This window comes from Prionailurus bengalensis, chromosome F2, assembly GCF_016509475.1.
Source record: "Prionailurus bengalensis isolate Pbe53 chromosome F2, Fcat_Pben_1.1_paternal_pri, whole genome shotgun sequence".
In the NCBI taxonomy this organism is placed as follows: domain Eukaryota; kingdom Metazoa; phylum Chordata; class Mammalia; order Carnivora; family Felidae; genus Prionailurus; species Prionailurus bengalensis.
Window position 1 is genome coordinate 12,070,111 of NC_057353.1, and position 21,816 is coordinate 12,091,926.

Below are 21,816 nucleotides of genomic sequence, written 5' to 3' on the forward strand. Positions count from 1 at the left end.
GCATCCTGTCGTACTGTCCCTCTGGAGCTGGGGCTTGGTGCTCTGGTGGGTTGTTAGCCTCCCTCCTGTGGGCAGGGCTGTGGGGGCGGGGGGGGGGGAACACATCGCATGGAGAGGCTCTTGAGTCAGAGACCTGGCTGTCATTCCACCTCCTCCGAGATGCACGGGCACAATGTCAGATAACTAGTGATGTCACCTCCCTAAGCCCGTCTGCTTCTTCATCCATAAAATGAGGAGAACACCATCTGCACAAAGGGCCCGTTAGCAGCTTTAACAACACGATTATAAGATGCCTAATACCATAAAGTAGGTACTCAATAAAATGGAGGCGAGTGGTATTCAAATTTTTCACCCTGTCCTCTCTGAACTTCTTCTCCAGTGACACTGTGGTCGTGAGTAATGCACACTAACTCATTTCTTAGCAGGAGCTGTCTCTAGAGGGAAGAATTTCGATGAAGAAAGCAATGCCTCCATGAGCACCGCTAGGGATGAAACCCGAGATGGGTTCTACATGGAGGATGGAGACCCTTCAGTAGCTCAGCTCCTTCATGAGAGAACATTTGCCTTCTCATTTTGGCCTAAGGTTGGTGGGGGTTTTGGGGTTTTTGTTTTGTGGGCCAAAAAAGAGTGGGGGGGTACGGGAAATCATTCCAGTTTGATTTTTCAAGTAAGTGTAAGGTCAACTTTGACACAGGGTATGAGGACTGTAGATTTTTCTCATGTTTTAAAGTCTGTGCGGTACTTTTGTAACAGGATAGGAGAGGTGACGTGAAAGGAAGGTAAAAAGAACCCTTCATATGGATCTTTGGCTCCTTGAGGTTTTTTAGGCTGGCGATCACGTTGTGCGGTATGGTCTATGGCCTGTTGTTTCCACAGACTCACCCTGTAGCAAAATGAAGTGTGTCCAGGTCTTTCTCTTTCCTTCCTTTGTTCCCTGTTTTTTTTTTTTTTTTTTTTTATTGTGGTAAAAACTACACAACATGAAATTTATGATCTTAACCAATTTTATTTATTTATTTATTTATTTTTAATTTTTTTTTTTTTTTTTTTTTAGCGTTTATTTTTGAGACAGAGAGAGACAGAGCATGAACAGGGGAGGGTCAGAGAGAGGGAGACACAGAATCCGAAACAGGCTCCAGGCTCTGAGCTGTCAGCACAGAGCCCGATGCGGGGCTTGAACTCACTGACGGCGAGATCATGACCTGAGCCGAAGGCGGACGCCCAACCGACTGAGCCACCCAGGCGCCCCTGATCTTAACCAATTTTAAATGTACACTTCGGTAGTTCTAAGTATATTCACATCACCATAAGATCTCCAGCATGTTATCTTGCATGACTGAAACTTTATACCCACTAAACGGCTCCCTCTCCCCTCTCCCCCCGGCCTCTGGCAACCACTACTCTCCTCTCTGTTTCTGTGGATTGACTGCTTTAGATACCTTGTCACAGGAATGGAATCACGCAGTAGTCACCCTTTCGTGGCTTACTTATTGCACTTCTTGTCATCTGATGCTCAAGGTTTATCCACGTGGCATCATGTGACAGGATTTCCTTCCTTTTTAAGGCTGAATAATATTCCATTGTGTGTACATATCACATCTCCCTCTCTTCATCTGTCCTTGGGACATTTGGGTTCCGTTCCCTTCTTCGCTTATTATAGTGCTCCTGTGAACACGAGTATGCGAACATCTCTTTGAGAACCGGCTTTCAGTTCCTTTGGGTATACACTCAGAAGTGGGATTGCTGGGTCACGTGGTAAATCTATTTTTGATTGTTCTGAGGAGCCTCCATACTGCTTTCTGTAGCAGTCACACCATTTGCCATCCCGCCAACAATGCACAAGGGAAAAATATGTGGACATTTAAAAAATGTGGGTTTTAATTTTTTTTAAATCTGAAACAGAGCTTTCAGAGTTAAGACACCTTCATAGGTTTGGAAACTCAGCCCGGGAGAGGGTGGGCTATTGACCCATTTGCTCCAAACAATTATGAGGTAATTCCAAATGTAGTTATCTGCAACCAAAAGCAAAATGGAAATTACTTTTTTGGCTAACTAGCATAATTTATAATAAATCCCTATGTAATTTGGGTCTGTTTCTTTGGGGTGGGGACATAATCATTCTAATCACCGTAACAGGGCTGTCTGGTTTAAAACAAACAACACAAAAACAGTCTCAGTTGACTGATCCCCAGGCTGGTCTTCCACAGTGTCAGCTTTGTGAGAAACAATGTGAAATTTTTAGCTGAAGAGTGTACTATCAAAGACATTTTTTTTTCTCTGTATTCTCTGTTATGCTGATTTCCCTTATTGAGTATAGAAGAGTTTCCCAGATCAGTAAAAAGTCTGTTGTGGCAGACACTTTTAATCTATGGAAACTGGGCCTAAGAGCTGTAATTAGAAATTTTTAATGTACACGCTTCAATGAAATTTGAAGTGATAATAGGTGGGGAATGCAAATTGACATTCATTAGGTGTTCCTAGGTTGGTGCCCATTTTGTAATGCTGAACTTTATTAATAGTGACGCTAATGATGTCCCACTTCCTGGGACATATTTCGATCCAGCCTGTGGATCTGAAGCACCAGAACTTCCAGAAGCTAAATGCAGGGTTCCATTGTTGTCTGCTGGTGTTCACCACCAATTCTTGAAACTTGAACAGAAGTTACTCTGGAAATATGGGGGATATTTTAGAGGTGGTTACGTAATGTTTTCTCATTTGTGTGATCCGGTGTTGATAGTTGAAAAATACTAGGTTTTCTATGTTGGGGCTATCTTAGGACCTCCCACCACAGCAAAGTAGTTTTTGTGGATTTTGTTTATTTACTCACTTGTTTTTCGTTTTCTTTTACTTTTTTTCCACTGGTTGAGTTTTTTTTTTTTTTTTTTAATTTTATTTTATTTTTTAAGTTTATTTCTTTGAGAGAGAGAGAGCAAGCAGAGGAGGGGCAGGGAGAGGGGGGAGGGAGAGAATCCCAAGCAGGTTCCACTGTCAGCACAGAGCCCGATGTGGGGCTCCAACTCATGAACCGTGAGATCATGACCTGAGCCAAAATCAAGAGTTGGACACTTCACCGACCGAGCCACCCAGGCGTGTCCTGCCCCCCTCCCCACCCCCCGCGATTGCCTTTGAAACCTTTTATGCTCTTTAGCATCTTGATGGAAATATTTATCTAGTGATTTTCACCCCGTCTTTGTTGCAATTTTGTGTGACTTTTCTTCTCCCCCCAGGACCGAGTAATGATAAACCGATTAGACAACATCTGTGAAGCCGTGCTGAAAGGCAAATGGCCAGTAAATCGGCGCCAGATGTTTGATTTCCAGGGCCTCATCCCTGGTTACACGCCACCCACCATGGACAGTCCCCTGCAGAAGAGGAGCTTTGCCGAGCTCTCCATGGTCGGCCAAGCTAGCATTAGTGGGAGCGAGGACCTCACGACTTCTCCTCAGTTGTCAAAGGTGAGTTTGTTTTGCTGTTCAGAGGTGAGCTCTCTGAGTCTTTGCTCAGTTTGGAAGCTCGTGTCTCACTGGTCCTACTCAGAGTCAAGATGGCTGCCGTTTCCTCAGCTCTTTTTCAGCAGTTATGCATGTTTAGTTCCTGAAGCTTCTTGTTCTTTTTTCTGAAAGCCAGCCCGTTAGCAGATACAGTTTTGGCTCACTGTCGTGTTGTAATTTTTCAATAGGAAGACGCCCTAAACCTCTCTGTCCCTCGCCAGCGGAGGAGGAGGAGGAGAAAAATTGAAATTGAGGCCGAGAGAGCGGCCAAGCGGCGAAACCTCATGGAAATGGTTGCTCAGCTGAGGGAGTCTCAAGTGGTCTCAGAAAACGGACAAGAAAAAGTTGTAGATTTATCAAAGGCCTCAAGAGAGGCAGCAAGCTCTACCTCAAATTTTTCGTCTCTTACTTCAAAGTTTATCTTGCCTAATGTCTCGACACCGGTGTCCGATGCCTTTAAGACTCAAATGGAGCTGCTCCAGGCAGGCCTGTCACGCACACCCACGAGGCATCTGCTTAACGGCTCCCTGGTGGATGGAGAGCCTCCCATGAAGAGGAGGCGGGGAAGGAGGAAAAACGTGGAGGGTCTTGATCTGCTTTTCATGAGCCACAAACGGACGTCATTGAGTGCAGTAAGTTAAGGAGCTCACTTCCATTGTGTGTGCCCACGGTGGCAGCCAGAGTCCCTGCCATTCTGACGACACTGGCCTGTGCTCCTCTCAGGGATGTGGTATTAAAGCTGGCTTCTTCCACTAAAGAAATAGGATCACAGTGAACACTCGTGGTTCTGGGCTGAAAAATTGTGTCGAGCATTGATACAGATCACTCGGCCTGAACCAAACGTAGCTTGAGGATTTATTCCTCCCGAGATCCTGATATATTGATTACTCTCGGAAGACTAGCCCAAAACAAAAACACGTTCTTCTGAGCCTATAATTGTTATCTCTGAATTCCTGAGGCGGAAAAAGCTTCTGCTCTTAAAAATATTGTTGTTTGGGGTTCTGACATTTATTAGATTAGTATAAATGTTGAGTTTCAGACTGGAGATTTGTGCTCATATACAGAGCTAGTGATGGCAAATTCTCCTATCTTTGTAACTGCAGCTGTTTTTAAAATCTCAATCGGAAAAAAAAAAAAAAAGGCGTTCTAGTTTAGGTTTGTATGAAATGTATGTGCCAATGGATTTTGACGTTTTCAACTCAAAGGAAATGAGGACAGTGGGACCAAAATAACCCCTTCCCTAATCTTCAGTCACCCCGCTTACACATGCGCTGCCTGGGCAGTGACGAGGGTTTTACCCCAAAGAACCCAATTTCATGTAGTCCATTTTTAAAAGGACAAATTGGTACCAGGCATCTTAAGCCTTATCGATTTGGAACCCGGATCAGCATAGGGACACTGGAGCTGGCTTGTGAACGAGGAGCCAGCACTCCAGGAGAGACTCTTTCCCTGGGCAGGTGGGACACAGTTTGGGAAACACTGGAATTTGAAACACGGAGGAGGGAGACGTTTCTTTCAACAGTTCTTACTTTTTCCAACCCTATTCTTATTTGGTCATTTTTTTTATTTCTTAAATTTTTTTTTTAAATGTTTTTATTTCTTTTTGAGACAGGGAGAGACAGAGCATGAGCAGGCGAGGGGCAGAGAGAGAGAGGGGGAGACACAGAATCTGAAACAGCCTCCAGGCTCTGAGCTGTCGGCACAGAGCCCGACGCGGGGCTCAAACTTACGGACCGTGAGATCATGACCTGAGCTGAGGTCGGACGTCCAACCGACTGAGCCACCCAGGCGCCCCGCTGTTTCTTAAATCTCAAGAAAGCCAAATAACTTAAAAGGGCAGTAAAAGGAGTGGTTGAGTTAAAGGTTAGAAATGACAAAATAGCATTCACTGGGATTTGCCCTCTGGTGGGGTCTGAGTGAAACAGAAGCTTCTGGGTGATTAGAAGTTAATTTCAAAATTCATTACCATGTACCAATCATAATAATGGTCATTTCTGTGGAGCATATGATTACTTTTAGAATCTTATAAAAATACACCTTGTAATCGATCAACTGTGACTGGTTATTCCCTAAGTTCAAATGCCGTTTCTAGGTGTGTGGTCCCCAAAGTGTACCACTAGTGATTAGCCTCCCTACTCGAAACCACCCTAGCACTTGGATAGATTTTGTTCCCTGAAAATCCTTTCTCCATAAGCATCAACATATTGGTGAGTTTCTGCATCTCACACCTCTATTTATTCACTACTGTATTTAATATTTGAATCGTAGCACGTATTTGTCTGTGGTCCAGGCGTCAGGAATTAACAGTGCGAACCAGGTGCTATTTCCTATTGTAACTATGTACTCTGTGTTAAACTTCAGGCTGACTTTATGCATTTTACATATTTTCAGTCATCCCTAAGAACGTATTGATGCCTTTCCTTTTTCTAAAGTCACATAAGCAACCCAGCTCAGAATTCCTAAGAGATGTTAGAGGATGTATTTTTAAATTTTTGTTTCTCTTACTGTCAAATGTTAGAATTTAGGGGTTACGTATTTGGTATTGTGCGAAGTTATGTGCATACACATAAAATACAAGGAAAATGCTGATTGAGCTATAAATAAATGGAATAGTAAAGAGGTATAAAGGTCAGCAATGTTACTTATATGGAAGAAGACAAGTCCTAAAGTCTTTCATTGTGTCCATACTCAAACTGGAGACCATTTTGCGTTGCCATGAAAAGTAAGGATACAGTCATCCTACATCCAACAACGTGGTAGACGTTGTCCCTGTGTGCACTCCCTGCCCCCTGCCCCCCCCCCCCAAAGTACAATGCAAAGAATAAGTGCTAAACAAGTGCTTGCACTGGAAAACTCACAGTGTTTAAGATGAGTGACTGATAAATAATATTGTATCCTAGCTGTGAGGCATGCCTGGGGTACTTTGTGAGCCCAAAGGAAGAATGGGAATGGAAGGAGAAGGATACGGGGAGAAACAGATGAGGAAGTTTCCTTAGACGTGGTCATACTTTGGTTAAGTTTTGAAGATTGTGTAGGTGTTGGTCATTTGAAAAGAGCTTACAGGGAGAACATGTGCAAAGGCACTGAGGCTAGAGACAGCCTTCCATGTTTGGTAAACTGAAAGTCATCGGCAGCAGGGGAATTCGATGAGGAGGTGAAGTTCGACAGAAGTGAGCTTGGATACAAGGTAGGATATAAATCGGGGAGGGCCTTGGCTGCCATGCTAAAGAACTTGGATTTTATCCTGAAGGTGATGGGGAATTCAGTTACCAAATAATTTAAATAGTTTAACTAGTTCCTAGTTAAACTAGGAAGAGTGCATTTTAGAAAACCGACTGCAGTACAGCAGTGTGGAAGTCTGAGTAAAGAAGAGCGGAACTAGAATCAGGGAGACCATTTAGGAATATCACAGTAATTTGGGGTGGGGGTGGGCAGTGATGAAGAACTGAGCCCAAGAAGAAGCAGTAGGAATAGACAGTGGGCTGTCAGAAAAGTTGTCTAGAGGTTGGAGTAATAGTGTGGGGACCACCGGTTGGACAGTGGTAGAGAACAGGCTTCCAGTTGGGCGTGATATTTTCAGTGTTGCCTCACACACCTGCTTCAAAATATTGTCCTACCAACAAAATTGTACGGTTCAGAGAGTGCCAAAAAGCTATGCACGAGATGGCTGCTGGATTCCTTCAATTATAATTTCTTTAGTGATGTGATCCCGAGAGCCCCGAGAGAGATTGAGAGGCTACCTTTCATGCATGTCAAGCTCAGACTACACTGCCCGTACCCTAGTGGCTTAGGATCTCAAACATGGAGCCTTGGTGGGCTGTGGATTTCCTCCCTAATTACTTAATTCTGCAGTGTGGAGAGTGATATTAAAGTTTCATCTTCTAATTTGATAGCTGTTCCAAAACTGACAGTGTTTCGGGTAGCTTTTTTCCCTTTTTGGTCAAAGATCCATTATGCTAGGACAGCATTTTCTTGGGATAAGACATTTCTGGAATCTCTCATCCTATGAGAATTCAGACCACTGTCAACTTTCTGCAGGAGGATGCTGAGGTGACCAAAGCTTTCGAAGAAGATATAGAGACCCCACCTACAAGAAACATTCCTTCTCCTGGACAGCTGGACCCAGACACGCGGATCCCCGTGATAAATCTTGAAGACGGGACTAGGCTGGTGGGGGAGGACGCTCCTAAAAATAAGGACTTAGTTGAATGGCTGAAGCTGCATCCTACTTACACTGTTGATATGCCAAGTTATGTACCAGTAAGTATCGCAGAGTTTAGTTGGGAGGAGTCCCGTGAGGGGAGCCCTCACGATTCCCCGGTAGAACACAGAAATTCTTGGTCTTTCTGCCTCATCTCGAACGTTCCCCAGTTTCTGTCACTGTGTGTTTTACATTGGAAAAACTAGCTTCAAGTCAGGAAGCAAAGCTCGTAGTTACTTGAAGATGCCCATTATGCAGTCCCTTACTTTCTCCTTCCACCAAATAGACATGATTTCTTCAGTTATTCTTTACACGGCCTGGTTTTCAGGTGGTCTCATTAGTGGGATGACACTCACGAATGCACTTTAATTGGTTCAGACCAGGTCTGACGAGCACAGAGTACTACGAAGCTGTTACTTGCAGAAATTTGACTAGCTAACAACAGCCCAAGACTTTATTAGCTTCTCTTTCGAACAACTAACACTTACGCCTTCCCTTAAACATTAAACCATATCTCCAGATGATTTGTCACATAAACTGCTTGTAAGCTGGCAGCACAACAAATCTTTTACTTCCTATGTACTTAGTGACTGGTTTTTTTAAACAAACCTTAAGTGTAGGATTTCACATTTTATTTCATTGAGTTCAGCTCGAGTTGAGTCCTTGCCATTCAGAAGGCGCCCTCCTGCACGGGGCCTTTTATCCCCGGGTTGCTCCTGTCCATGTACAGTCTGTATCATAGACATGAGGTCATCTGTGTGTTCATCCACGTCACTGGGTAGAAATTAGGAAGGGTACTTGAGAAAGTTTCCTTTAAAGATACCGTGACTTAGTTAAACATTTGAAGAAAAGGCTTTATGTGGGGTTACTGATAAACAAAACGAAAAGCAGATTCTCAGCTTACGTGTACAAAGGGAAAAATAGTTTTTTTTTTTTTTTAAAGAAAATCTTAGTTTCTGATAACTAAAACGATGCCCAAACCTTCCATAGTAATTGAAAATGGCATGACTGGGGGCACTTGGCTGGCTCGGTAGGTAGCGTGTGCAACTCTTGATCTCCAGGTCGTGAGTTCGAGCCCCCCATTGAGCATAGAGATTACTTTAAAAAAAACAAAAGGAAAGAAAGAAAGAAAGAAAGAAAGAAAGAAAGAAAGAAAGAAAGAAAGAAAGAAAAGAAAATGGCTTCACTATTCTCTTTGTCATTTATGCAGGAAAGAGTAAGTACTAAATACAATATACTAAATACGCATTTGGGGGCTTTTTTTTTTTTGCAGAAGAATGCGGATGTGCTGTTTTCCTCATTTCAGAAACCGAAACAGAAACGACATAGATGTCGAAACCCTAATAAATTGGATATAAACACTTTGACAGGAGAAGAAAGGGTGCCTGTTGTCAATAAACGAAATGGAAAGAAGGTGAACGTTTGGGAAAGGGAAATGATCTCCCTGTGTGATTTCTTATCCCAGAAAGCAGCATTTTATCCTTTTTAAGGAAAAACAATCCTGGTTTCTTCTAGAATATCTGTATAGGATATGTGCGTGTATCCCCGGGAAGGGGGGCGGGGGATGTGCGTGCTTTTAGATCAGTTTCCAAATGCCTCTCCCCAGATGGGTGGAGCTATGGCGCCTCCGATGAAGGACCTGCCCAGGTGGCTGGAAGAGAACCCCGAATTTGCAGTGGCTCCAGACTGGACTGAGATAGTGAAGCAGTCTGTAAGTACGAACTCGGCACTTCCATCAGGAAAGGGGTTTATACAAAACCGTTGTCCTGGGCTTTTCTTTATTTTCCGTTGACCATTAATTATTCAATTATAACTTATTCTTCACTTAAAAGACATAATAAATCATCGTTTTTCCTATTGGTATATCATTAATCCAAAGCGGAAGAACTTGACAGCTCTGATTTACAAGGACGGTAGAGGAACACGCATTCACGGTCTTGGAGGTAGACTCGCTGCGGGCCGAATGCCCCAGGTAAACCTGGTTATTAACAGCTCACCTGTAGGATGGAATTCGCGGTGGTCGAGGTCACTAAGGTTAACTGGGAATTTTGATTTTAAAAGAAAGAATACAACTTCGCCTAAAATTTTTTTCCACTTCAGTTTCTTCCAAAAATATTAATTTGTTAATGTCTGGATTTCTTTTTGTTTACTTGTTTCAAGTATACACTACAATTTCTTATTTTTCTTTTGACCTACAGTTCCAGCAGTCTTAGCACATGTACAGTTTCTTGAAGAACCACCACCATAATCAGAATACAGACAGGGCCCTCCTCTCCCCCCACCCCAAGTTCTCTTGTAGTGTCCCCTCCCCCTCCCCCTAGTCCACGGCCGCTGCTGGTCTGCGCTCCATCCGGGGTTTTGTCTTTTTGAGGATGCCCTGTAAGCAGAGGCATAAATTATATGACGATTTTTAAGAGGACTTTATATTGAGATCTATCCAAGTGGTTGCACGTGTCAGAGGTTTGTTCCTTTTTACTGCTGAGCACTCCTCCGGTACATGTACGTGCCCCTGTGTGCGGTTGTCCATCACCCATGGAGGGACATCTGGGTTGTTTCCAGACTTGGGCAAATATGAGTGCAGCTGCTATAAACCTTTGTGTACAGGTTTTGGGGTGAACACAATTTTTGTTTCTCCAGGGTAGACGCTAAAACGTAATTATAGTTAAATGTTCCAGACTTTTCAACTTCATTTTGATGTGTTGTTTCTCGAGATAGTTACGGACGCTGACAGCTTGACCTTCACCTCACCGGTAGAGTAGCCTTTAACCATTTTTCTGCAGCTCGCCATAATTCCGTGAGTTAACTGTAGTGCCAACAGGTGGACTTTCTTCTTTCCTAAGTTTCCCCATTGAGCTTTTAGGAGGGAAATGACTGCTTGCGTGTCTCCACTCGGTGTCGATTTTCAGCGCATCAGAAAGGCCCACCCTGAAATTTAAGTTTTCGCCAGCGACGTTTATAGCCACTGTTTGCCTGTCCCCGTTTGCTTCAGGGTTTTGTTCCCGAGTCGATGTTTGACCGCCTTCTCACCGGCCCCGTGGTGCGGGGGGAAGGAGCGAGCAGGAGAGGACGAAGGCCCAAGAGCGAGATCGCCAGGGCGGCCGCGGCGGCCGCGGCGGCCTCCACTTCCGGAATCAACCCCCTGTTGGTGAACAGCCTGTTTGCCGGGATGGACCTCACGAGCCTTCAGAACCTCCAGAACCTCCAGTCTCTCCAGCTCGCGGGGCTCATGGGCTTCCCTCCAGGACTGGCGACGGCGGCCGCCGCCGCCGGAGGCGACGCCAAGAACCCTGCGGCCGTGCTGCCCCTGATGCTGCCGGGCATGGCGGGCCTGCCCAACGTGTTCGGACTGGGCGGGCTGCTGAACAACCCGCTCTCCGCTGCTGCTGGCAACGCCGCCGCCGCGGCCGCCGCCGCCGCCGCTCCCGGGCAGGGAGAGCCGGAAGACGGCGCCCCGAAAGCGGAAGAGAAAGGCAACGAGAACGAAGACGAGAACAAAGACTCCGAGAAAAGCACAGATGCTGTTTCGGCTACTGACTCTGCGAATGGATCTGTTGGTGCTGCTACTGCCCCGGCCGGACTGCCCTCCAACCCGCTCGCCTTCAACCCTTTCCTCCTGTCCACCGTGGCGCCGGGCCTCTTCTACCCGTCCATGTTTCTACCTCCGGGACTGGGGGGATTGACACTGCCTGGGTTCCCCGCGTTAGCAGGACTCCAGAACGCCGTGGGCTCCAGCGAAGAGAAGGCCCCCGACAAGGCCGAGGGGGGCGCCTTCCAGGAAGAGGAGAACCTGGACGGCAGCGACGCCGAGGAGAACCCGGAAAAGACCGCGGGGTCCTCCGTCTTCGAAGACGAAGGAGCACAGGGTGAAGAGCTGGACTCGCTCGATGGGGGGGATGAACTAGAAAACAACGAAAATGATGAATAACCAGTACCAGTTCCAGTTCAAGTGTTTAAAACTTTTGACAAGTGGTAGTCCTACTGTTTACACTCACAGTTAATGTTCATACCTAGTTTTATAAGCTGTTCTGTAACATAGTGTAGCAAAAAAGAAAAAGAAAAAAAAAAAAAGTCCAAGTCATGTTATACAGGTGTGTCAAAAGGTATCTTGGTCATTAAGTATTGTGCAGTGCATTATTTATTATCCCTAGGAGAGATGAAATTTGAGAGGTGATCATGTCTTTTTAAGGAAACTTACATAATGCTCTGCTTCTTCTTTTTTTTTTTTTTTTTTTTCCTTTTGGTACCATTGGTATTATAATAAAGAGCAATTTGTAACTGAGTGGCACTAATGGAAGGAAGTGCTGCTCAAAGGAAGTATGAAGTTATATATTTAATTTTTTAATTTTAATTTTTTTGCTGTGAAGGTCAAGATGAAATTTACCATACATATCATACTTGCTCATTTGTTTCCCTTTTGACTGTATGGGGGTTCCCACACTTGCGCATCCACACACATCCATACACTCTGACAATCTCCACGTTAGTGTGAACGTCTCTGTCCCGAGGCGCAGCAATAATAAGGCAGCTGTTGAATGTGAAGGGTCCCTTTGGAAATTAACCTACTGGGAGGGTTCTTGCCAGACAGAACTACAGTTCCATTGTCTCGTGGTCTTGTAATGCACTGGTATAAACAAAATAAATAGATAAATAAAGAGTGAGAGAAGAGAGAATCAGGTACCTTTTTTAAATTAAAGGACTTTGTTACTTTAGCCACAAAGCTAAAACAGCATTACCTCAGCTCTAAACTAGCCTTGAAGTTTACAGACATGACTTTGTAAATGTATTGTTTTTCTTTGTTGTGATGTCCTTTTATTTTTTTCTTTGAAAACTGCTATCATGTAAGATAAAATGTAAATTGCTGCCAACTGTAGTAATGATGCTTTTAATAAAAGTGACCCATGATATGCAGAGATGTAATTAGAGAATGTAGTATGTAGGGGAACTGGTGTTCACTCTATTTTTTGTATTCGCAATAGATGCAAATACAGCATTCTGGCCTTTGTACGGTTTCTTGCTATATCCTCTTATCCTAGATGAGCTGTTAGTAATATGCTAAACTGATTGTCTTCAGACCAGACAGGACGAAAAACCTTAAATTACCTTCGCGTAATTCCACTCCAGATATCTCCGCGGAACCACAGACAAAAACCTCCTATTACTCCCTCAAAAGGGCATCTGAGACTGAGAATACTTTAAAATGTGTGCAGCGTCTGATAATGTGGTACACTAAAGAACAAAAGGGCAAAAGAAAAATGAGGCTTTAATAGGCAGAATATCTAGGTCATTTATCCTTGGTTAATGGGTAGGAAAACACAATGCCGGAGTGTCAGCAAGGGACACAAAGGCGCTCTGGTGTCCTGCGGGCCGGTGCTTGATGCCAGAAACGGTGTGGAAAACCCATGTGGGATTAAAAGAGGCCCGCTTAAGCCACCGTGTGCGCACGCGTGCAGTCTCGGGAGCTGCCGATCTGTGCCCTCCTTCGTGACCTTTGCTATTTGAGGTTAAATGTAATTTGAGAGCTACTGTTTTCACCTTTCATGTCACCTGACCGAACACAAAGCTCCACGTTTCCATGCAGCTAGAGAGGAGAGGGAAGGACGTGGATGAGCTGGTCTGCGTTGCCGCCCTCCGCGCCCTCGCGGTCCGTGCCCGACCGGATGTGCTACGAGACGGTTTGTCTAGATTCCTTACAGACACCAAGGTTTGGTTGATTTACATCCCGAGAAGAAAATCTGGCCGTACGATTCTGGAAAAGGAACAGCCTGAAGCCTCCATGTTGGAGACCCTATGGTAGCTTTTCTCCACCATCATTACTATTCTCTCTCGAAAGTCAAAAAATGGGTAGTTTGCACTGGAGGAAAAAGTGCCTTGCAGAGAGTATCTTCTGAAATGAAATTCTTTGAACGTGGGGTGGGGGGGTGGGCCGGGGGAGGGAGACTAGATCTGCACAAAGTGTAGGGAGTTTAAATATTTAAAGCAAGGATTTTTTTTTTTTTAAAGCCTTAAAAGAAGACCTGAGGTAGGGAGGATCTATTTAATAAAATGAGTCCTAAAAGGGTCTTTTTCTAAAATACTGATAGTATTGGGAGTTTTCCTATGACCTTGTGTAACTGAAACGTGCGATGTGACTCTCTGTCAGAGAAGAAAATGCCAAGAGCAAAGGCGTCAGTTGCTTGTGGCCAGAAGGAGCCCTGACTTGAGAGACGGGCCACCAGCTGGCTCTGCATTATCTGGGATTTTTTTGTTAACACGGCTTTAAAGTCATTCAGACTTCCATGTTGGAAAATGCATTTTTTTATTTCTTCTAACGAAATGAATTCTTGATGATAGATCTTGAGTTGACCTAAGTAAGAAACATTTGGAATTCCGCCTGATGCTTCGCTAACTAGCGTTCGTTGTGCGCTCAGTGTCCGTTACGTACCGAGTGCCGAGTGCTTTCCGCGGCATTGCCGCTTAATCTTACTTCTCCGTGAGGGAAGTGCTTTTCTTCCACGGGGAAACTGAGACTTACAGAGGTTTTGGAGTTGGCCGGCAGTGGGTTGGAACCCAGGCAGTCTGACATCAGAGCCTACCTAAGGTCTTCTGCGATACTGCACTCTTCGGTCTCTGAAAGAAAATCATTGTCTGATGATGATTTGAAGTGTTTGGGGCTTCTGTATTTTTACATTTCCCGCCCCCTCACCTTTCCACAAGGGATCTTAAATTTCAGACTGGGAATTAAGAGAAAGCCTGTGTCAAGTAGAACAGCATGAGCTCGGACGAGGGAAACTTGAGTCCTGGTGGCTTCGTTTAAATTTGGGTCTATCTTGCCCCATGAATATTCCCATTTGATACAGAAATCAGGTCTTTGAAAGAGACAAACGTACTCAAGCCTCAGAGTTAGTACATTGCAAACCTGATATTTGAACCCAGATTGATCCAGCTCCAAAGCCCAGGCACTTAACTGCTGAGCTAGCATAATTAACGTTCATCACCAGCCGTTTGTAGGGTGCTATGTGCTAGATGCAGTTTCAAGGGCGAGACTATCGCAACGAAAACACAACAAAACAGACTAGTCCCCTGCTGTCACGAAACTTACATTCGAGTAGGCAGAGAGACAGGTGATAAGCAGATTACAGATAAAACTTTCATAGATCAAGGCAGACTATTAAATAATGTAAGGGGGTGGTCAGGGAGGGGCGCTGTGGAGAGGGCAGCTCTGTTTACCGGCTGAGTGATGAGAAGCAGGAGCCAGATGAAGATCTGGTTGGAGAATGTTCCAGGCGAAGGGGAGAGCCGAGTGCAAAGACCCTGAGTTTGAGTGAGCTTGGAAGAAGGGTCTTCTCGGGCAGCCTGTCTACCTAGGAGAAAAGGGAGGAGGCAGGGACCAGGACAGCCCTGTCGGAGGGTTTGGATTTCCTTCTAGGTGCTGTAGAAAGCGCTTGGAAGGTTTTGTGCAGGAAAGCGGTATGATCAAATTCGTATTTTTGAAAGAATCACCATGGCTGCCATGTGAATAAAATGGCTTGTAAAGAGGAGCTGGGAATTCTAGCCAGCCGGGAGACGGCTGTAGGTGGAAGTGGATGCTAATGGAGGTGGAAAGCCGTTTGGGATATATTTCAGAGACATAGAGCCTCCAATTTAAATTATGGGAATAATTTGAATTAATTTGGGGATTACTTCTTCTGAAGTATATCCGAAGGTGAAACCAACGTTTGCGATGCCTTTTTTTTTTTTTTTTAAGGAATTCCAGGATTAACGTGACAAGAAAAGACACTAGGAGCAGAAAATTTTCCTTCCGTGTTCTGTTACAAAATTCTCTCTCCAGTGAAAATTGTTAATTATCTTTGCGAAGAGTTCTTAGACGTTATTTCTAACAGGTAGGGGCGGTTAAGAAGGTCCGCGCATTGTTGAAGTGATGTGTGCACGCGGTGAACCTCACTGTGCCTCCAGAGCCATCAATAAATTTAAATTAGGAAGCAAAACAATGTAAATGACTTCTACTAACAAGCACTTAAAAGTTAGAATATATCTTATTCATTCAACTGGGCTCTCTAATGAGCAATTTTATGTATTTTCTTAGCACAGATAAGATTTACCACAGGTTTATAGACATTTTATAGGAAAGTAAACTACATTTGGCAAAATAGATGAATACATTGCCTTCTGGAATATTTAACATTAAGACTCCTTCAGTGAAAAGCATTTCATCATTGGATTTTTTTGTTGGGAGAGCCACCCAATTCGGAGATTTTTGTGGCGGGGGTTAGGATGATTTACAAAGCATTTTGGACTGTTGACGTCATTTGTATGTTTTAAGGTTTCTCCTTAACTTTCTTCTCTGCACCCGTCCTTATTCTTGAGTCTCTAAACCAAAACTAAAACAACTCCTTGTGTATACGTGTTGGCAATGTAGCTCTAATCTTCTAATGGGTCTGTTGATCTGCAGATCTTACTTTGAATCTGCGAATGTAGAGTTGAATTTTCATTTCCATCTCCTTATTGAATGAATGTCTACCATGTAATCTAAATGAAGTTGAAGACTAGGGTGATGACAATTAAAACTTCAAATACAGTATTCTTTCATCGGACATCTTTATCTTCAGAAGCATTTACTTGTATAATTTGTTCAGCTCCTAAGCCGGTTGAAAGTTTTATCAATTGAACAAACATGGCAGAACCCACCTCCAGATGCTTACAGACAGTTATTTAAGTCCATTGGTGTCTCCCCAGTCGCAGCCCAGACCACCTGGTCATTGTCAGCCACAGTTCGAGAGACTTCAACTTGGATGTTGGCTGGGCGACTGAAACCTAAGCGGGCTGTAAATTTAATAGTCGGGAGAATACACGTCACATCTTAGAACAGAAAATTCATCCTGTTGGACGTGTTGGACCGTGTTTCCTTAGGAGTCGGGAAGCTCTTGACATGTTAGAATTCAGCATTTTTGTTCGCTGAAGGGCACCTGTGAGCTAATCCACACCACACCCCAGTGAGGTAGGTCAATATTCTTGCCACCACCCCTATTTAGCTGGTGAGGTGGGGTCACTGCCCAAGGCCGAGTAGACAAGTGTGGAGGGAGCTAGAATCTAGGCTTCTCCTGTGTAAGCTCTATCTAGTGGTGGACTGTCAGTCTTCAGTAAAAACCTGCCGTTCGTGTTAACTTAGGCCTGCCATCTTAAAAACCCCAACCCTAAAATAAAGTAAGCTACACGCTCTTACTAACCACTGATGTCATGATCTGAAGAAGAACCAACCAGGAGTTTCCAGAATCTCATGCTGCCAGACAACAGTACTGGTAAAGGATGACTGAAAGATGTTTAAGTTTAAAAAACAACAAAACAAAACAGTTTAAGCAGTTACGAGCATGCGTTACAACCGTGCTGATTTTATGATAGAACCTGTGCCACTGAGTGATAGTATTTTCGCACAGTGGTTGGAGCTTATTCTCTAGGATCTCTGGCTAGCGAACCTTGTATCTGGCCCTAAGAGGCAGGCCCAGCTAAGCCTGGAACTTTAGGTCCCCACAAGGATAGGCGATGGGCCCCGCAGGACTGGAGTGCTTCTTCAGCCTCCCCCCCCCCCAACCCCCCAGGCCTCCCCGGGCTGTGGGAGCACTCAAAGCAGATTTGCATATCTGTAGCTGCTGAGCTAATGTTCTCTCCCTAGCTGGGGGCCCAGTGAGGCAACTCCAGGACCCTTTCCATCTTATTGTAAGAGTTCCTGGAAAATGAGAGGCGGCCATTGTGTCTGACTGCGGAGGCATTGTTCTCCCCTGGACGGAGCTGGCCTGTTTCTCAGCCCCTCGGTGTCGGCTTCTTCGGCCATGGCCAGCTTCTGGGGAGCAGCCGGGCTGACTCGAAATAGCCTGCAGGGTTATGTAAAACCGTCCCCCCAAATCTCCCTTTCTCCTTTACTCTCCAAAACGTAAAGTTACACACCAACCCCCCATTTTGCTCAGAACCCGCGTGTTCTGAGAGAGAAAACAGAGTAACTACAGCAATGGCAACGCGATGACAATGGGCTGGGCTCTGCCCCTCGGCCCCCAGCCGGCTCTGGAGACAAGAATTCCATTGGCCATCAGAACGCATGGCAGTGGGAGGGCCAATGCAGAGGATTAAAGCCGAAAAAGTCCCCAAACGCCGTCTCTTGCTTGGTGAGGTACAAGCATCAGTCGTTTGTTTCCACCGAACACCCTCTTCTTGGGGATAGTGGCTGTTGATGATGTCAGGGAAACAAAAGCCTTTTGTATTTCTGCGAGTTTTTAGTGTGGTTTGGGAACAGGCCGAACAGAGCAACTGACCTGTCAATGGTGGGAAGGAACTAGGAGGCCAAGGTGCAAAGGACCTCCCTGCAAGGAGGAAAGCAACTTTGAGAATCACTTGTTTATGTGTGTGGAGCTCAAGACGCATCGCCAGCGGAGTTTCAAACGTTGCAGGTCTCCAACAGTCCTACGCTTTTGTCATCAGAAAAGCCTAGTCGGGGTAGCTTCCGAAGCGATGCTACGGGTACCGCGTGGAGGACAGGGAGGACAGGGTGGATGGCGATGCCATGCTGCCGGCCGCGCGCGCGCGCGCAATCGGTGCGTGTGGATGCGGCCCCTTTAGCCCCGTGGGTGGTACGGAGCGTGGTGTCCCTCCCTGCCCTCAAGGGGACGCTCACATAGCCCCCGTAACCCGAGGGTCGGGCCGACTCGGGTTTTAATAGCTGTACAGATTATCCTAGCCAGTTGCTTGTCGGCTGTGGCTCAATGTATGGAATAATCACGAAGATCCCGAGCCCACGGATCCTGGGACAGGGCAGGCGGACGTGATTGGTGGTCCTCGGCTCCAGGTAATTGTAGCTCCCCGCACCTGACAACCTCACCCAGAGCACGAGCGGCTGAAACTAATCTTCTTGTACTTGAAAGGCGAGCCATCTAGGCTTCTGAGTTATTGCCAGAAAAAAAAAAAAAAAAAATCCCCACAAAATTCAGAAACTTAGCTGAAACGACTTGCACATCAGCCTCTCCCGCGTGAACACGGTCCTGACGCCACCTCTCCCGAAGGTGCCACCGGGAGCGATTGAAAAATGGCTTCGGCGGCGGGCGAGAATAGCATCTTGCCGCCAGCGTCCACAGGCTGATTTCCTTCAAGGCTTAGACGCTCTTGCTTGATGGATTCAAGGCGGCCATGTTGTGCCTCCTCCATGAAGCCTCCTCTCTCTCAAGGACAAATGTCAGGGAGTCTTTTTGTGTATTAAGGACACTTTTTTTTAAAGCTGGCTAGAGAAAGGGAATAATAGGCATCATTCTTGTCCTTAAGCAGCAATCAATTGGCAAATATTTCATGTGCAGCTGGAGGGTGTGCTGGGGGGTGGGGGTGAGGGACAAAGAAGGCAGTCAGGGTCCTTGCTCTCAAGGGCCTTCGCACGTCGCTGACGTAGTTTATACAAATAACACATAGCTGGCTGCAACTTACGGATTTCAAAGCATGCGTGCGTTATCTCAGTGGATGCAACTTTGAAATCGCAGGTCAGTGGTGACTCGAGAGATTCAAGATACTAAATCTCAGGAACCCAACGCTTGCAGGTGGCTCAGTTGGGTCTTACAGGCATGTCTTCGGACCCCAAACTCAGAGACCTTTCTACCACACTCTTGACACCAAAAGGGGAACGAACTCCACCCTACACAGTCTGGCAGCCCAGCCCTGCGAGAGCTCGGACTCCTCTCTGAGCCTCACCTTCGTTTGTAAATTTGGAATAATAAAAAATAGCACCAATCGTGATCATGCCTTCCCTGTAGTGTCGCGTGAGGATTACAAATAGTGAATATGCGGGGACGCCTGGGTGGCCCCGTTGGTTGTGCGCCCGACTTGGGCTCGGGTCACGATCTCGCCATCGCAAAAGCCGTGTCAGCACAGAGCCGGCTTCAGATCGTCTCTCCCCCTCTCACGCTGCCTCTCCCCCACTCATATTCTCTCTCTCTCTCTGTCTCTCACAAAAATTAAAAACAAAACCCAAAAATACAAATAGCGAAGATGCAAAATCTTTAGCGTCTGGCTCTGAATGGACAATACACGTTGACCTTAAAACCATCGTCTAATGAGTTCCAAAAGAAGATGGCTTCAGAGAACGGAGTCTAGAAGCACTGACAGAGTGGCTGGAGTGATCTGGTCCGTAAGGAACATCTGCAGAGATGAGGCCGATGTCGGGCCGAGCGCAGGGCCGAGCCGGGAGTGGGGAGTCAGGCTGGGTATGAGCCTTCACGGGGCTCTGGCGCTCCAGCTGGAGACAAATGCAACTCACACTGGCACGTCGCACGTATTCATATTGGAATATGAGTAATTTTCCCCAAAGCTTCGCAAGAGACAGCATGGTCTCACTCCCTCTGATATACTCGAAGCATTTCTGTTGTGTTTTACTTCAGTAAAAAATAAGTGATCAGGCCTGTCCTCATTGATTTTATGATTCAGTAACAGGTGGGGGCCTGCTTCTTGAAAGATCATGTTTTAAACGAGGATTCTTTTTTTTTTTAATGTTTATTTATTTTTTTGAGAGAGAGACAGACGGAGTCGAGTGGGGGAGGGGCAGAGAGTGCGGGAGACCCAGAACCCGAAGCAGGCTCCAGGCTCTGAGCTGTCAGCACAGAGCCGGACGCGGGGCTCGAACTCACGAACCATGAGACGCCCTGAGACGAAGTCAGATGCTTAACCGCCTGAGCCACCCAGGCGCCCCCTCCCCCTTTTTGAAACCAACGATGAGTCTTATATTTGTCATTTTTATCAAAGAAACATGAACACGGTTGCAAAAGCAAATACTCCAGAGAGACCTATAACGAGGTGTCACCTGCTGTGTGTGTAGCACTATTACTAAGAACATCAAGGCATGCAGAGGTTAGAAAATTTCAACTGGAATTCTTAACTTGGCTCCCCGGATGGGCTTTGTGGCAGGGAGGTGAAGGTGGCCACACATCTCCAGGAGTTGACGCACGATTGTGTGTGTGTTTTTCCGGAGAGAGCGTCCCGGAGTTTCATGTGGCCCTCAAAGCATCTGTGACTCCCTCTTTGAGAGGGTAGTGAGAAAGAGGCAGAAAATTCGACTCGCGTTGATTGGGGCTCTCTTTCCATGCCACTTAGAAATGGAGAAGTGATGAAAGGCCAGCCCGTGAAGAGGAAAACCCAGCTCGCAGTTAGGCTGAGTATCTCCCCCACCAACCCCCACACACACAGGCTGCCCGGGGGAGGCCCTCCTCTCCCCGTGGTGTAAGGGCCTGCAGTCATGGCCGCCTCGGGGAGGGGAACAGCGTACCCGGTACAGGCCTGTTTGGAAGACTTAATGAGATAATGCGTGTAGTACTGAGCAGAGCTGGCACAAAGTAAACACGTCCACAATGTCAACTATTGTGCATATTGTCCCTGCGTGCTGATGGGCCCGCCGAGAAGGTTGTCCCCATTGTATCGGCCCAGTTCTTGTGTGACTTGTGTGTTTGTTTGAGTGGAATGAATTCTTTCCCTCATTCATTAGCGTGGAGGCTGATAGGAATTCAGGGCAATCTGGGGCGACTCTTGATCTTGGGGTCATGAGTTCAAGCCCCACTTGGGGCAGTGAGCTTACTTTAAAAAAAGAAAAGAAAAGAAATTCAGGGCAATGTAATATACCTTTAGGCCTTTCCCCTCTGCCCTCACACAAATCCGGAAGACAGAACTGAGTCCGCGTACTGCTGTCTGACTTCTGGGACCTGAATGGCGTCCCTGCCAAGCTAACCCAGGTTCCTGGGCCCCCGTTGGCCGCTGCACGCCCAGGACACCCACTCCTGTTCTCATCTGCCCTTTGGGACACAAATGAAACCAAACCCCAATCAAAAAGGCCCTGGAGAGTTGCTCTCAGCTTTCCATCCTGACGAGGAGGGAGCTCCCGCCAAAGGAAAAAGGCCTCTGCGTCTGTCGCTGGCCTTTGAGGAGTCCACATTTCCGCCTGCCGCCATGCTGCTCAGTCCCAAACGCGGGGGCCCCACACAGTAGTGACGCCCTTGCGTGCGGTGATGGGTGGATGAAGCAGACTCCGCTGGACCCCGGGGTCGGGCCCTGGGCCCCGAGAAGTGGGTGAAATGCCGGCAAACAGGTCCTCTGCAGGAGCCGGCTCTTGTTTTCCGAAGCTGAGTTTGAACA

At 46.2% G+C, this 21,816-nt stretch overlaps 1 protein-coding gene across 1 annotated transcript in view; it reads left to right on the forward strand.

The window, feature by feature from the left end:
• CHD7 (chromodomain helicase DNA binding protein 7) overlaps positions 1-12,694 on the forward strand; it is a 190,341-nt gene extending 177,647 nt beyond the window's left edge. The window contains 7 exon segments of the mRNA XM_043601135.1: positions 423-583; positions 3,228-3,455; positions 3,680-4,123; positions 7,530-7,751; positions 8,966-9,106; positions 9,299-9,403; positions 10,682-12,694. Coding sequence (XP_043457070.1) covers positions 423-583; positions 3,228-3,455; positions 3,680-4,123; positions 7,530-7,751; positions 8,966-9,106; positions 9,299-9,403; positions 10,682-11,617 — 2,237 coding nt within the window. The 3' untranslated portion in view covers positions 11,618-12,694.
• The last annotated feature ends 9,122 nt before the right edge of the window (positions 12,695-21,816 follow it).